Genomic DNA, 13,823 nt, shown 5'->3' with positions numbered 1-13,823 from the left:
GGTTCTGAAGGCATCTTGCTGAAGTGAATGTAATCTTTTAGTGAAGGCATGGTTGATTTTTATATCTTTGCTTCCAAATACATAAAATTCCTGGAATCCAGATAAGTGAGTTTTCTGGCTGTTTAACAGCTTAAAAGACAAAAAACAGTGCAAAATGTAATTAAGTAATTCCTGTAACTTACAAAATTAAAATTCAAACCCTGGTCACTGGCAGTGTAATGGCGTTGCGCTAACTGCTATGTTAACTGTATCACCATCATAATTAACCTCTCCCAAGTTTACAGATAAAGCCTAAATAATATACCAATAAAATAAACTCTTACTAAGCTGAGATAAGGCGATGTTTTAAGAGAGTCACCCCAATGGCAAGTGGCATATACCAGCTCTTCATCCTGAGTGATGCCATTTTATTCAAATAAAACTTTATTCCAACAGCTGCTACAAACAAAGCATTACCAAGACACTCTGCTGGCTGAATATTCGCTCTCATCTTCAAACCAAAGGTTTACGTGGTTCTTTTATGATTTTAAATGAGTATTTTCTGGCCTATTATTTTATTATTTATTTTAAATATTTTATTTATTTTCCTTGATTTTATTTTGCTGGCTGCTTGAGGTTGCCGGTCACTTGAATCTGGATAATGGGTTTTACTGTATATATCAAATATTTTATTTTCAAATGTCAAAGAGTACATATATAATATATGCATTAACAATGGAAAAATTTTGACATCCATAAAATAATCTCTTGGAAAATAGTTAGGAATAAAAAATGTGCCAAATCTCTGGATTTTCTAAAACCTATTTCAGTATAAAGAGCAACTCTTGTTCTGGTGTCAGAATAAAACGACCTTATATATTGGTTGATTTGCACTGATGTAGCCATAAAAACACTTAATTGGACAAAAAAAAATATTTTTTGGCAACGTACCGTCAAAGCCTTGTCATGTCAAATTAGAATTAATAATATGATTCTGCCACAGAATACTTTTAAAATGTGCGCATGGAAATTTGCAAGGAAAGTGGAAAGTATTTTTATGCTTAGTTTATTGGGTGGCATCATCAGTGTTGCCAGTGACTCCGGTTTGAATCTGGCACCGTCTGAAAGGATTTGTCCAGGTGCTCCAGTGTCCTCTCTCATTCCAAAGACAGGGTTAGAAGGTTAGTTCTGGAGGCACAGGCTTATGGGCTGGAAGAGCCTGTTAGCTTGCATATCTCTAAATGAAAATAAATTATAGCATTTATGGATGAGTGTCCATGCTTCTCAGTGAAACAGTGCAAGAAAATCCTTAAAGGGAAAATGACAAATATCACACTTTCAGAACTTAATTTATCATTAGCCTTTTCAAAATGTGCAGTAGTTTTTTACATAATACTTGTTGAATTGCTGAATTTCCATATTCAGAGTTGGAAGATGATGATGAGAACGGGGGAATGGATTCCAGTTCTGGACGGTTTGTTCGTTACCAGTTCACTCCTGCCTTCTTAAGGCTGAGAACAGTTGGTGCAACGTGAGTTCTTTTTTTTTGCATCTCAAAGATAGTCAGAATTACTTGTGCAGTATATTTGAACTGCTTGCATACTTGATACTATCAATGATTATTCTTGTGTATTAATTTCTCACAAATTTATCTGGCCAATAAAGAATTTCCAGAAGAGACTACCTCAGTCCAATCTGTATATTGAGGGCATCTGTTGCCATGCCGAGTGGAATACCACAGAACCTAATAAATAGTTTTAGAACCAATTGGGTAGCTCAAAATTGGTCATCCATATGGCAAAATTGTATTTTGTACAATGAGTAACATGTGGCACATCCATCATTTTATTGTCAACCTCAAACCTGGAGACTAGTTCTATTTCAATAAGGAAAGTAAAAGATATAATGCTATATACAACAGCAGGTGACGATAAAAATAAGGAGGTAAGCTGATAAAGCTGTAACATGAGTTCACTGGTATGGTAAACTATCTCACAAGCAATCAATTGCATCAAAGTTTTTAGTCCTCCAGCCACATCTGATCCAAATGTATAATCAAGTGAAGCTATCTTTGGCAGGTGGCATTGATGGAGTTAAACAAGGAAGTCTGCAAATGCTGGGGTTAAGTGCAAAACACAAATTTGTTGGAGAAATTCAATAGGTCGTACAGCACCCATAGGTTGTAAATGGTAACCAATATTTTAGAGCAAAGAGCCCAGGCCCAAAACATTGGTTGCTCTTTACTTCCAATGGTGCTGCATGACCTCCTGAGTTTCTCCAGCATGCTTCTGGCATTGGTGGTGCATGTTGTTCTCCCTTTTATAGAACCCCCATATTAGCTCCTGTAGCTATCCAATGAATGATGATTGTATTCTTAAGGTTACTGAAATAACAGAAATATCCATAGGTGTTAAATGCAGTATGTCGTTTGCCATTTATCTGCCCATTCTGTAAATCTTTGGGTTCTGTCATCAGATCGTTGTGTTAAATTTGGATAATAAAGTTTTGAAATTTCAACTTTTATTTCAAAATTTTAACTCACTTATTAGGAAACATCATTGCCTATTGATGATCATTCTGGAAATACTCAGCAAGTCAAGCCACATTTGTGGGAGGAGAAACAATTAACGTTTCAGGTTGAAGACCTTTTGTCTGAACTGGGCAAAATGCAAGCAAAATAATTCTAATGTACAAAATAATTGTATTCAAGTTTGACAGGTACTCTGGTCCAAATAGTTTCCATCCCAGGGTTTAAAACATAATTAAGAACTTCACAGATATCATAATTCAATCCATTTACTACAGCTTTCGTGGTTAATTTGACTGAGGAGATTTTTTTGGATTGGAAAGTCAAATGAGGGGGAAAAAGTAGGGAATTAAAATCTACATTTTTCCAAAAATTTATTTTTATTGAGGATCAAGAACTTTGCATACATTATACAGATGTACATTGTGCTCCTATTTTTTTTAAATGGAAAAACCAACACACTTATACACAAACATTCACATACTCCCTCAGATACATGCCCAGAGACCCTGATCACCTGGAGACCTTTGCTGACAGTATAATTGGTATATTACCCATTGGACTGGTACAGCTGTCTCACAGTTTGTCTTTTACTCTCATAAGGAGTTGTAAATCAGGTAAAAAATGGATAAAGGGTTGCCATTTGTGGAAAAATGTTCCAGTGGATCTTCTTAATGTGTATTGATTTTCTCCAGTTTAGTAAAGCAACTGATAGCTTTAATTCATTATGTAATAGAAGGACCACTGTCAGATTTCCAGTGTAACAAGATTAGACACTTGGCTAACAGGGACATAAATGCTAAAGTATCTTTCTGCAGGGAATTTAGGGAGTTGTCAGAGATTCCAAATATTGCAGTCAACAGGTGGGGTTACAAATTGACTTTAAATATTTTGGACAGTGTGCTGAAGACTCAACTCCAGAACCCTTGTATTTTGGGGCACATATGACTTGGGTGGCAAGGGGAGCCATTACATCTGTAGCATTCGTCCTCTATTTAAGGATAAATGGCTAACTGTCTGTATTTTGAAAAGTGAACCCTGTGTAGCACCTTGAACTGAATAAGTCCCAAGTGAGTGCAGGAGGTGGTAGAACAAATTCTCTCATTTGCCTCTTCCCACAGTTTCTCCTTGATTTCCATTTAACTGGTTCAGGTGGGAGAAATCTTTTGATGGGCCTCCCCATTCCTCTGATATTCCAACTGAAAAATCTGACAGGCATCTCCCTGCCAGGATTGCTTGGATTCACTGGATTATACATTTAGATTTTTGTGGGCTGTACCATCCAAATTGAGTGTAAGAGCTAAGGTGATCTCCCACCCCCCCCACCCCCCCCCCCCATACATACACAAACAAATACACACCCACATACTTGATACATGTCCCCATATTAAGACAAAGCCATGGGGACAACACTTTTCATCCACATGGTCTAAACGTCCTTGCCCTTAAAAGTCAAGGATTCTTAAAGAGTGATCTTAAGTAGAAAAGAAACGAAACATAACCATCTCTCCCACAAATTTTAAATTAGGTTTACAGGCACATTGCAAGGCACTTTAATCAGCTCAACATCGTACAGCCCAATAAATTCACATATAAAGTTATTGCTGTATTATACAAATCTTGGAATTCTGCCTTAACAAGTTTGATAACTGCAGATTAAAATAATAATGCTCAACAAGTGGCAGCGCCCCATTGTGCTTGCGCTTTAATCAGTTGTTTTTCCACTGTCTTGACATATGCTCTTGCTTCTTCAGCTGAGAGATCCATAGTTAGGCTGGGTAAATGATTGGACCCCCTCCAAGTTATGCAGTTTCCATCATCTGACTTCCTTGAATGTCACTCGGGCCACTTTCGAAATAAGATTGGGGAAAACTGAGATAGTCATCCCCTTCAATTTTACCATGCTGCATTCTTGAGTACAGTGTAAGACTGTAATAGTGAAGCTTGACCATGATGTTCTGTGGGGTGCACCCCCGGCCCTGGCATTAGCTGTAGGGTGCGGTGTCTATAGATGGATGCCCTCTCACTGGCTCTACACAAAGTCCTGGAACACATGGACAGCAAAGATGCATTCATTAGGATGCTCTTTATCGGCTACAGTTTGTTATTTAACACCATCATCCCCTCAAAACTGATAGCAAAATTTGCACTAGTCTTTATCACAAAAAAGTAATAGAAAATTTATGGAGGTAGGTTGCAGATTGGTAGTAGTGTAGCGGTGCTATGGCACTTTCTTGCCTCTCCAACTCACCTGCACATTTGTCCCACTCTCCCCCTTTCCTTTCCAAATTTTCACATCTGAAGTACTTTGCACTTTGATAGTCCACCAACTATTTATCTCCCAACCCCATTCTGATAAAATTGTGGTGTGGGCTCACTTATCCTGTGCTTAATTGGAGGGAACTGTAGGCTTAATCAGAACAGAGCATGGGGCAATTGACCAACAGGGAGGAATTAATTTGAGAGATGCAGGAATGTAGAGTTGAGAGATATTGATTTATCTATATGGATTAAAGATACATTTGTTCAACCCCGTCGATAACTTTAAATAATTTAAACGCTGTTAGGCTTTTCTCAGTGTACTGCTGCTGACAGTACAGTATTTGATCTGATGCACTTTAAACAAAAGGCCTCACACATCTTTGTAATATGTATCCTCTTGGTGAATTTTTATGGAGATTGAAGATAATACTCCCTTTTCACCCTCTGCTGACAACTATCAAAACTCTCTTCTTTAAGACCATAAGACTTGGGAGCAGATATAGGCTATTCAGTCCATCAAGTTTGCCCCACCACTCAGTCATAGGTTGATTTATTCTTCCCCATTGCCTAGTCTGTTTTCCATAATCTTTGATGCCCTGGCTAATCAAGAACCTATCAATCTCTGTCTTAAATACAGGACAGGTCTCCATAACTACCTATGTCAACAAATTCCACAGATTCACCACCCTCTAGCTAAAGAAATTCCTTTGCAAGTAGACACCCTTCAATCCTGAAGTTGTGCCACTCCGAGCATGGGAAATAATCTACTCTCTGTCCATGGTTTCAACAATAAAAATGATTCAATGGATTTCCCCCCCCCTCACCCCTTCACTAAAATTCAAACAAATACAGGCCTAGAGCTGTCACATGTTCCTCATAAGATGGCCCTTTCATTCCCAGAATAATTCTTGTGAACCTCCTCTGAACCCTTTCTAATATCAGCATATCCTTAAATGAAGAGGCCAAAACTGCTAGCAATACTTCATGAGGTATCACCAATGCCTTATAAAGCCTCAACATCACATCGTTGGTCTTGAATTCTATTCCTCTTGAAATAAATGCCAGCATTGCATTTGCTTTCTTCACTACTGACTCAAACTGCAAGTTTAAAGGTATCATGCACAAGGACTCCCAGGTTCCTTTGCATCTGGGAATTTTCAGTTTTCTCACCATTTAGAAGATAGTCTTCCCGTTTATTTCTTCTACCAAAGTGCATGATTGTACACTTTCCAACATTGTATTTCATTTGTCACTTCTGTGCTCATTCTTCTAATCTGTCTGAGTCCTTCTGCAGACTGTTTCCTCAACACTACCTACTGTTCCACCTACCTTTGCATCATTTGCAAACTTGGCCACAAAGTAATTCATTCTGTAAATCAGCATTTCTCAACCTTTTTATGGCTATGAACCACTTAGAGCTCTGCTCTAGTTTATGGGACACTTCACTGTGAACCAGTTAAAATATTCATGTTGTATGAGGTGGAAAAAATCCAAAGACTTTTACTTGAGGGCCGTAGACCTCTAGTTGAGAATGGCTGATCTAAATCATTACTATACAACATAAAAGATTTGTCCATAAGACGAACACCTCTAGCAATTGGCAACCAACCAGAATATGATCCCTGTATTCTGACTCTTTGGTTCCTGCCAATCAGTCAATGCTCTACCCACGCTATTATGTGTCATATTATACCACGGGCTTTTATCTTGTTAAGTAGACTCGTGTGATGCCTTGTCAAAGACCATCTGAAAATCCAAATGCACAACATCTTTGGCATTGTCGAGCAAGATTTTCCCTTGAGGATACCATGATTTGTCCTACTATGTCATGTACTTCCAAGTACTCCGTAACCTCATCCTTAATGATCAAGTCCAATATTTCCTCAACCACTAACATCAGACTAACCAGATTCTTTTCTGCTGCCTCCTTCCCTTCCCAGTATCATGCCAGAATCTATTGATTCTTGAAATATAATTACCAATGCCTCCACAAATCTCTATCACTACTTCTTTCAGAACCCAAGAGGGCAATCCATCTGGTCCGGGAGGCTTGTCTAACCATAGACCAGGGGTGGCCAACCTTTTAATTTTTAATTTAGACATGCAGCCTGATAGCAGGTTATTTCAGCCCATGAATATGTACCGGGACTCGTGGGCCGGAATGGCCAGTTACAGTGCTGTATATCCAAATCAAAAATTTAAAGGTTGCCCACCCCTACCTGAGGCCATTCAGTTTTCTGAGCACTTTCTCCCTTAAAATAGTAACTGCACTCACTTCCCTTCCCTGATTCCCTTTGACATCTGGCACATTGCTAATACTTTCCATGATGAAGACTGAATGCAACATACTCATTTAGTTCCTCCGCCATCTCCTGTTTCCAATTTTTTTTCTCATCCTATATCTACACTTGCCTCTCTTTTACATGTATATAAAGCTTTTTGTATCCTCTTTGATATTATTTACTAACCAACTTTCATACTTCATCTTTTCCCTCCTTATGAGTTTTTTTAAGTTACCCTCTACAAGTTTTTAAAAGCTCCCCAATCCTCTTCCCTCTAATTTTTGCTTCCTGGTATGCTCTCTCTTTTGCTTTTACCTTGGCTTTGATTTCTCTTGTCAGCTACCATTTTTCCATTTGCCTATTTCCTCTTTTTTTGATATGTATTTATCCCTGCACCTTCCTTATTTCTTGCAGAAAGTCCATTCATTGCTACTCTGGCGTCTTCCCTACTTACTAATACTAATTTCCAATCTATTTTGGCCTGTTTTCTCGCATGCCACTGTAATTCCCTTTATTCCACTGAATTACCAGCACACCTGACTTTGGGTTCAATTTGAGATTTAACAAGGAGGAACTAATCATATTGTGATCACTGCCCCCAAATGGAACCTTTACTCTAAGCTCTCTAATCACCTGCAATGAATGACACAACATCCAGTCTAGTACAGCTGATCCCTGAGAGGGCTTATCAACAAGCTGCTCTAAAAAGCCATCTCTTAGGCATTGGGCAAATTCTCTCGTGAGATTCAGTCACTATCTAGTTTTCTCAATCTACTTGCATGTTTAAATCCCCCATGATTACTCCTCTAATATGGCTTTTCTGTTTGCTGTTGTAATTTGTTGTCCACATCTTGGCTACTGTTTGGAGGTCTGTAAATAACTGCCAACAGTATCCTTTACCCTTGCCATTTCTTAATTCAACTCGCAGCGATTCTCTATCTTTATTTCTCCAGTGTTATTTTCTAATGGTCCTATGTTTACTTTCACTTCTCTTTTACTGATTTAATGTTATTCCTTACCAACAGAGTCATGCCACCCCCTCTGCTTACCTGCCTAGCTTGTCCCAGTGACATCCATCATTTAGGTACGACTCCAAGATGGCCACAACTGCATACCTGCAAACCTGTAGCTGTACTACAAGGTCATCCACTTTATTTCTTATGCTGCGTGCATTTAAATATAAAACCATTAGCCCTGTATTTGTTACTGTTTTTTAAACTATGTCTCCCTGTTGCATTTGCAACTCATCCCACTGGCTGCAATTTTGCCCTCTCTGCCTGTCCTTCCACACAAACTCCCTACCAGCTGTCCCTACTTTTGCACTAACTGCCTCTGCCTCTTCATTTTGATTCCCACACTCTGTAAATCTCATTTCAACACCACCCCCACCCCCCAAAACCATTAACAAACCTCCCTGCCTGGATGTTGATTCCCATCCAGTTCAGATGCAAATTGTCCCACATGTATAAGGTCACCCCTTTCCTAGAAAAGTTTGCAATGATCCAAAAACCTGAAACCCTGGTACCTGTACAACTCCTCAGCAACTCGTATTTGACTGTACTATTTTCCTGTTCTGGCCTTCCCTAGTTCTTGGTACTGGAAGTAATCTAGATATTACCATCTTGGAGGTCCTGCTTTTCAGCCTTTTTCCTAACTCCAAATGAATGCCAGAAGTTCAATGTGTTATTTATGATTAAAACTATTCATTTAGCTGTTTCTAGAGGTGCACATGACTCCTTAGAATTTAGCCTAAATCATCTTAAATATTCAGTCTTTAATTTCAAAAATAATCCAATCATTTTTATGGTAGTATTAAAATTTTATCTTGAATATTTTGATTGCTCCAGTGCAGCATATTGAAAATTGATTAAGAAACATTGTGTTTTAGTTCTGGCAGATTTATTAGAATTGAACAAATTTATTGAAAAATCTCATTTATGATCAAAACAATGTAAAAAAAAATGTTTACATGTGCATTTGCTGTTTAAATTGAGTTTATATAAAGGTCTTTTTTCCATTGTGTATTTTTGTGTTTTTTTTTACACAGGGTAGAATTTACAGTTGGGGACAAGCCTGTGAATAGCTTCAGAATGATTGAAAGACATTACTTCAGGGAGAGACTGTTGAAGAGTTTTGATTTTGACTTTGGATTCTGTATTCCTAACAGCAGAAACACATGCGAACACATATACGAGTTCCCTCAACTTTCTGAAGAAATCAGTATGTATTTTCAGTTTCTAAAATCAAAATTGTGAATGAAATTGCAGTTTAACCTTGTTCACTTAGATTTAAAAAAAACCTTAAATTTCAGGCGTTTTTTAGTAAAAAATTAAATTTTTTTTTTAAAAAATGACCCCAATTTGAATCAGGATGTTTGTTATGTGTCTCTGAAGTCAGTGCCCTGGAATAACTTGTATTCTTTCACAAATGGTATTTAACTTTAATTTCTGAATTTCAGATGATCAGCATTTCAGCTTTCGAGGCAGCTAAGTTAAGCAAATGTCTCTTCAAAACATCTTTAAGCATTCCCCCAGTTACAAGGATTACTTGTTTGCAGTCTGGTTTTGAGTTTTGAAGTAGTTGATGAGAAGAATGTGGAACCTGCAGATGCTGGTGTAGGCATGTCAGGAGGTGCTTAATGGTGCTGGTGGCTGGGTAATTTGGCCATTGGTGTTTCACCACTTATGCTCTTGTAAAATTAAGTGACTAAGTCAGTGATAACTTAGTATATACTGTAGTTCAATATCTGAGTTCAGGATTACCTTGATTCTGAAGCAAATCTGTTAGATTCAATGGCCAATTTCCAGTTTGTCTTGTAGATTGGGTCTACTCAAAGAATCTTGTTGAATGTGAGTTATAAAGAATGAAAGTGTTGGGATGATGTTGCCGTCTTGCTTGATATCATTTTGCATTGACATTGGATGTGTTGCTGGTTAAAATCATGATTGCGTACTATCATGTAGTAGACACGATGACATTACCTTCTGTGGACAGCCAAGGTTGAGAAGTGGACTCCAGTACCTCCTCAGCCAGTGAAGTCAAAGGCTTTTGTGAGATCAGTTAAAGGCCTTGTGTCTTGATGCTTTTACCTGCATTTCTCTTGGTGTTGGTTGAAAATTATGTCCATCATTGCTCTAGGATGATGGAATCTATTTGTGATTTAGGAAGTACCTCTGTAGTTAGGGCAATTGTATGCCATTTCATGAAGGTATGCGTGGTTATGGTATATTGTCCTCCTAGACACCTGAAATGAGATTTTAAATTTGATACTGAAGTTTGTCTCCATTAAGTTTCAGAAATTATTTTTTAAGGAATGGTGGTTTTCTGCTTAGTGAGGTAGGCTGGACCAGTCTGCCGTTGAATGGAGTCAAGGGCACTTTCATCAGGGGACATCATGTGATGGCTTAGCATCAGATTGGAGAAACCCAGCTCTCCTGAACAAAGTTTTTAAAAAAGGAAAGAGACAGAAGGAAAATAAAGTAATATTTAAATCAACAGAGAACATCCTAAGAATGTCTCCAAACAAGAATAAAGCTGCTGTAAGCCTGCAAGAAGAACAACAAAAAGCAAGCGAAGATGAAGAAAGAAGGCCTACCTTGAAAGAAGGCGTACCTTGAAAATGGATCCAGGGGCTTTCCAGAAAGTAGCGAAGTTGATGACTGAGGTGCCTCAAGACGTTGCAGCATTGAGCCACCTCCAACAATAGCCAGAGGACATGAAAGAAGAAGCACTTCTGCGCATGCATGACTCCTTGTCCATGTGCAGAGCGCATAAAAAGGGGACAGAGCTGCAAGGTGGAAGCAGATAACGACTGTTCCAACTTCAAGAAGAAACAGAAGAAGAATTGGACTCCAGTGACAAAGAAGTAGTTCTACAATCGGAAGAAGAATTAAAAAGAGCCAGGAGACTGCTGGAGGCAAGAAAAAGTAAAACTGTTAAGACTCGAGACACAGATCAATGAAGGATTTGATGAAATAAATGAAAAATATTGGAACCGTGGTACTGAAATCAGAAGTGAGAACTAAACGTGTAGAAGAGATATTGGTAAATGTACAAAAGAGATTTGATGAAATGGAAGAAAGAGTTAAATGAACAGAATTTGAAATTGTATTAATTAAAGAACAAATGGAAAATATGCAAACCAATTTTTCCACCAAGATCAACTGGCCCAAAAAGTGAATGTTTTGGAGAATTTTAGAAGAAATAATATTAAAATTATTGGACTTAAAGAAGGGGATGGAGGAGATGATATTAAACTATTTTTACAACGCTGGATTCTGCAAAGTTTTGAAGTTGTTGAATTTCAGGGAGATAGAGATTGAGAGAGCACATAAAGCTTTAAGACGTTAACCGCAAACAGATCAAAAGCCATATCCAATACTGGTTAAATTCCTTTGCTATCAAGTAAGAGAGAAGATTTTGGAATTGGCAGTCAGGCAAGCAAAAGAAAGTGGAAATAAGATTTTCTTTTATCCAGACATAAGTTTTGAATTTTTGAAGAAAGGAATTTAATCCAATTAAAAATTTTCTGTGGTAAAAAGGCTATGCCTTTGTTTTGAGCTTGAAGATTTTTGTTCCAGGAGGTCAAAACAAGTTTTTTGTTGAACCAAGAAAAGCAAAACAGTACGTTCATTTTTTGCAGTACGTTCATTCATTGTGAAGAAGAGATGATTGCTGAACAGCAAAGTGTGCCTTGAAGTACATTGTGAAATACAGTATATGTAACTGATAAGGGGTGATCTGTTAAATAATGGTTTCGGGAAAGCACGTAGAGAGGGGCTGATAGCTGCCAATTCATGTGTGCATTTGTGATGCAGGCCACTGCCCGTAACATGAAGGGCAATAATGTTACTTGCTATATTAAAAACAATATTAGCAGGGGGTTATCTTTTTTCTACCTTTACGGAGTTTCCTTTTTGTTTTTCATTTGGAATAATCAATAACAATAGCTTTGAATATAGTAATGTAGTAGAATCAGGAATTGGAAGAGACGAGGTATGGGTGAGATATGGTATCATTATTAAAACATTGACCACCGCCAGTGGGCTGATATCGCCTCAAACCGTGCATCTTGGCGCCTCACAGTTCGGCGGGCAGCAACCTCCTTTGAAGAAGACCAAAGAGCCCACCTCACTGACAAAAGACAAAGGAGGAAAAACCCAACACCCAACCCCAACCAACCAATTTTCCCTTGCAACCGCTGCAACCGTGTCTGCCTTTCCCGCATCGGACTTGTCAGCCACAAACAAGCCTGCAGCTGACGTGGACATTACCCCTCCATAAATCTTCGTCCGCGAAGCCAAGCCAAAGAAAGAGAAGGATTAAAACATTTAATGCGTGAATCATTAAATTTTGTAAGTATTAATGGGTTTAAAAATCCAGTGAAAAGGGAAAAAAAAACTATTGTTGCATATGAAAAAGACAAAAGTGGATATAGCCTTTTTACAAAAGATGCATTTGATTGAAACTGCACCAAAAACTGAAAAGAGACTGGATAGGTTGTGTTGTTGTGTCTTCATTTAATTTGAAAGAAAGAGGGCTAGCAATTTTAATGAATAAAAACCTTCCATTAAGATACAAAATGTTATTACTGATCCAGTGGGTAGATATGTAATGGTAAATTGTCAAATATTTTTGGAATTCTTGACCTTTTTGAATATATATGTAACAAACATAGATTGAGAAATTTATACAGGAAACATTTTTGAATTTAGCAAATGCTTATGAAAATGTGTTAATAGAAGGGAACTTTAATTTTTGTCTTGATCCATTGTTGGATAGATCTGGAAGAAATGTTGTTAGAAGTAAAGCAGCTAAAGTTGCATTATCGTTGATGAAAGATATGAGATTAGTAGACGCATGGAGGAGAATTCATCCAAGAGAAAGGACTATTTTTATTCTAAGTGACATGATTCTTATTCTAGAATTGACTTTTTCTTTATATCAGCACAATTGCAGGGAAGGATTAAAAAAAGTTGAATATAAAGTAAGAATTTTGTTGGATCACTCGCTTTTATTCTTAGCACTATCAATGCAAGATAGAGAAAAATCAATTTACAGATGGAGGCTTAACTGAATGTTGTTAAGGAAAGATTTCTGTGAGTTTATTAAATAGCAAATGAGGATTTTTTTGAAATTAATTCTAACTTGGTAATGAATAAGTAGCTTTACATCTAAGATAAAGATTATGTGAAAGAAGTAGAACAACTTGAAAAAGAAATAAGACTTCAAAAAGTATTTGCATAGACAAACAAATGAGGATAAAAAGAAGAGTATTGATAAATAAGAAGTTTCAGTATAATACTGAACATATAAAATAGAAAGACATAATGAGAACTAAGCAAAGATAATATGAACTGGGTGAGAGTGCACATAAGGTCCTTGCAGGGCAATTAAAAACAGAGCAAATATATAGGGCAATTGTGGCAAGGAAGTAAGAATCAAATAACTTATAAATCACAAGAAATAAATGAAAATTTTAAAAGAATTTATATCAGACTCTAAAGCACACATGTCATACTCAGGCCCGCGGGCCAAATTTGGCCCGTGATATAATTATATTTGGCCTGCAAGATCATATCAAATATGTATTAGATCTGGCCTGTTGGCCACCGCGCCAATGTAGCGCATGCACAGCTAATACTACAAATCCCAGAATGCTTTGCAAATGCATTGGCGCTGGCCTGTCAGCCCGCTAATCACCCCCACCTCCTCTCTTTACTTTCATTAGCATCTGCGACCTGTCGCCGAACTCACATGTAATAAACCCCTTA

At 37.6% G+C, this 13,823-nt stretch overlaps 1 protein-coding gene across 3 annotated transcripts in view; it reads left to right on the top strand.

The window, feature by feature from the left end:
• Nucleotides 1–13,823, top strand: part of unc119b (unc-119 lipid binding chaperone B) — a 57,303-nt gene that overhangs the window by 29,155 nt on the left and 14,325 nt on the right. For all 3 annotated transcript variants that reach the window (XM_069932962.1, XM_069932961.1, XM_069932963.1), the window contains exons 3-4: nt 1,405–1,510; nt 9,098–9,270. In XM_069932962.1, coding sequence (XP_069789063.1) covers nt 1,405–1,510; nt 9,098–9,270 — 279 coding nt within the window. The remainder of the gene's footprint in view (nt 1–1,404; nt 1,511–9,097; nt 9,271–13,823) is intronic.

The sequence above is a fragment of the Narcine bancroftii genome, chromosome 4 (assembly GCF_036971445.1).
Source record: "Narcine bancroftii isolate sNarBan1 chromosome 4, sNarBan1.hap1, whole genome shotgun sequence".
Classification (NCBI taxonomy): Eukaryota; Metazoa; Chordata; class Chondrichthyes; order Torpediniformes; family Narcinidae; genus Narcine; species Narcine bancroftii.
Note: the sequence above shows the minus strand (reverse complement) of the source record. Positions and strands in the feature narration are given on the sequence as shown.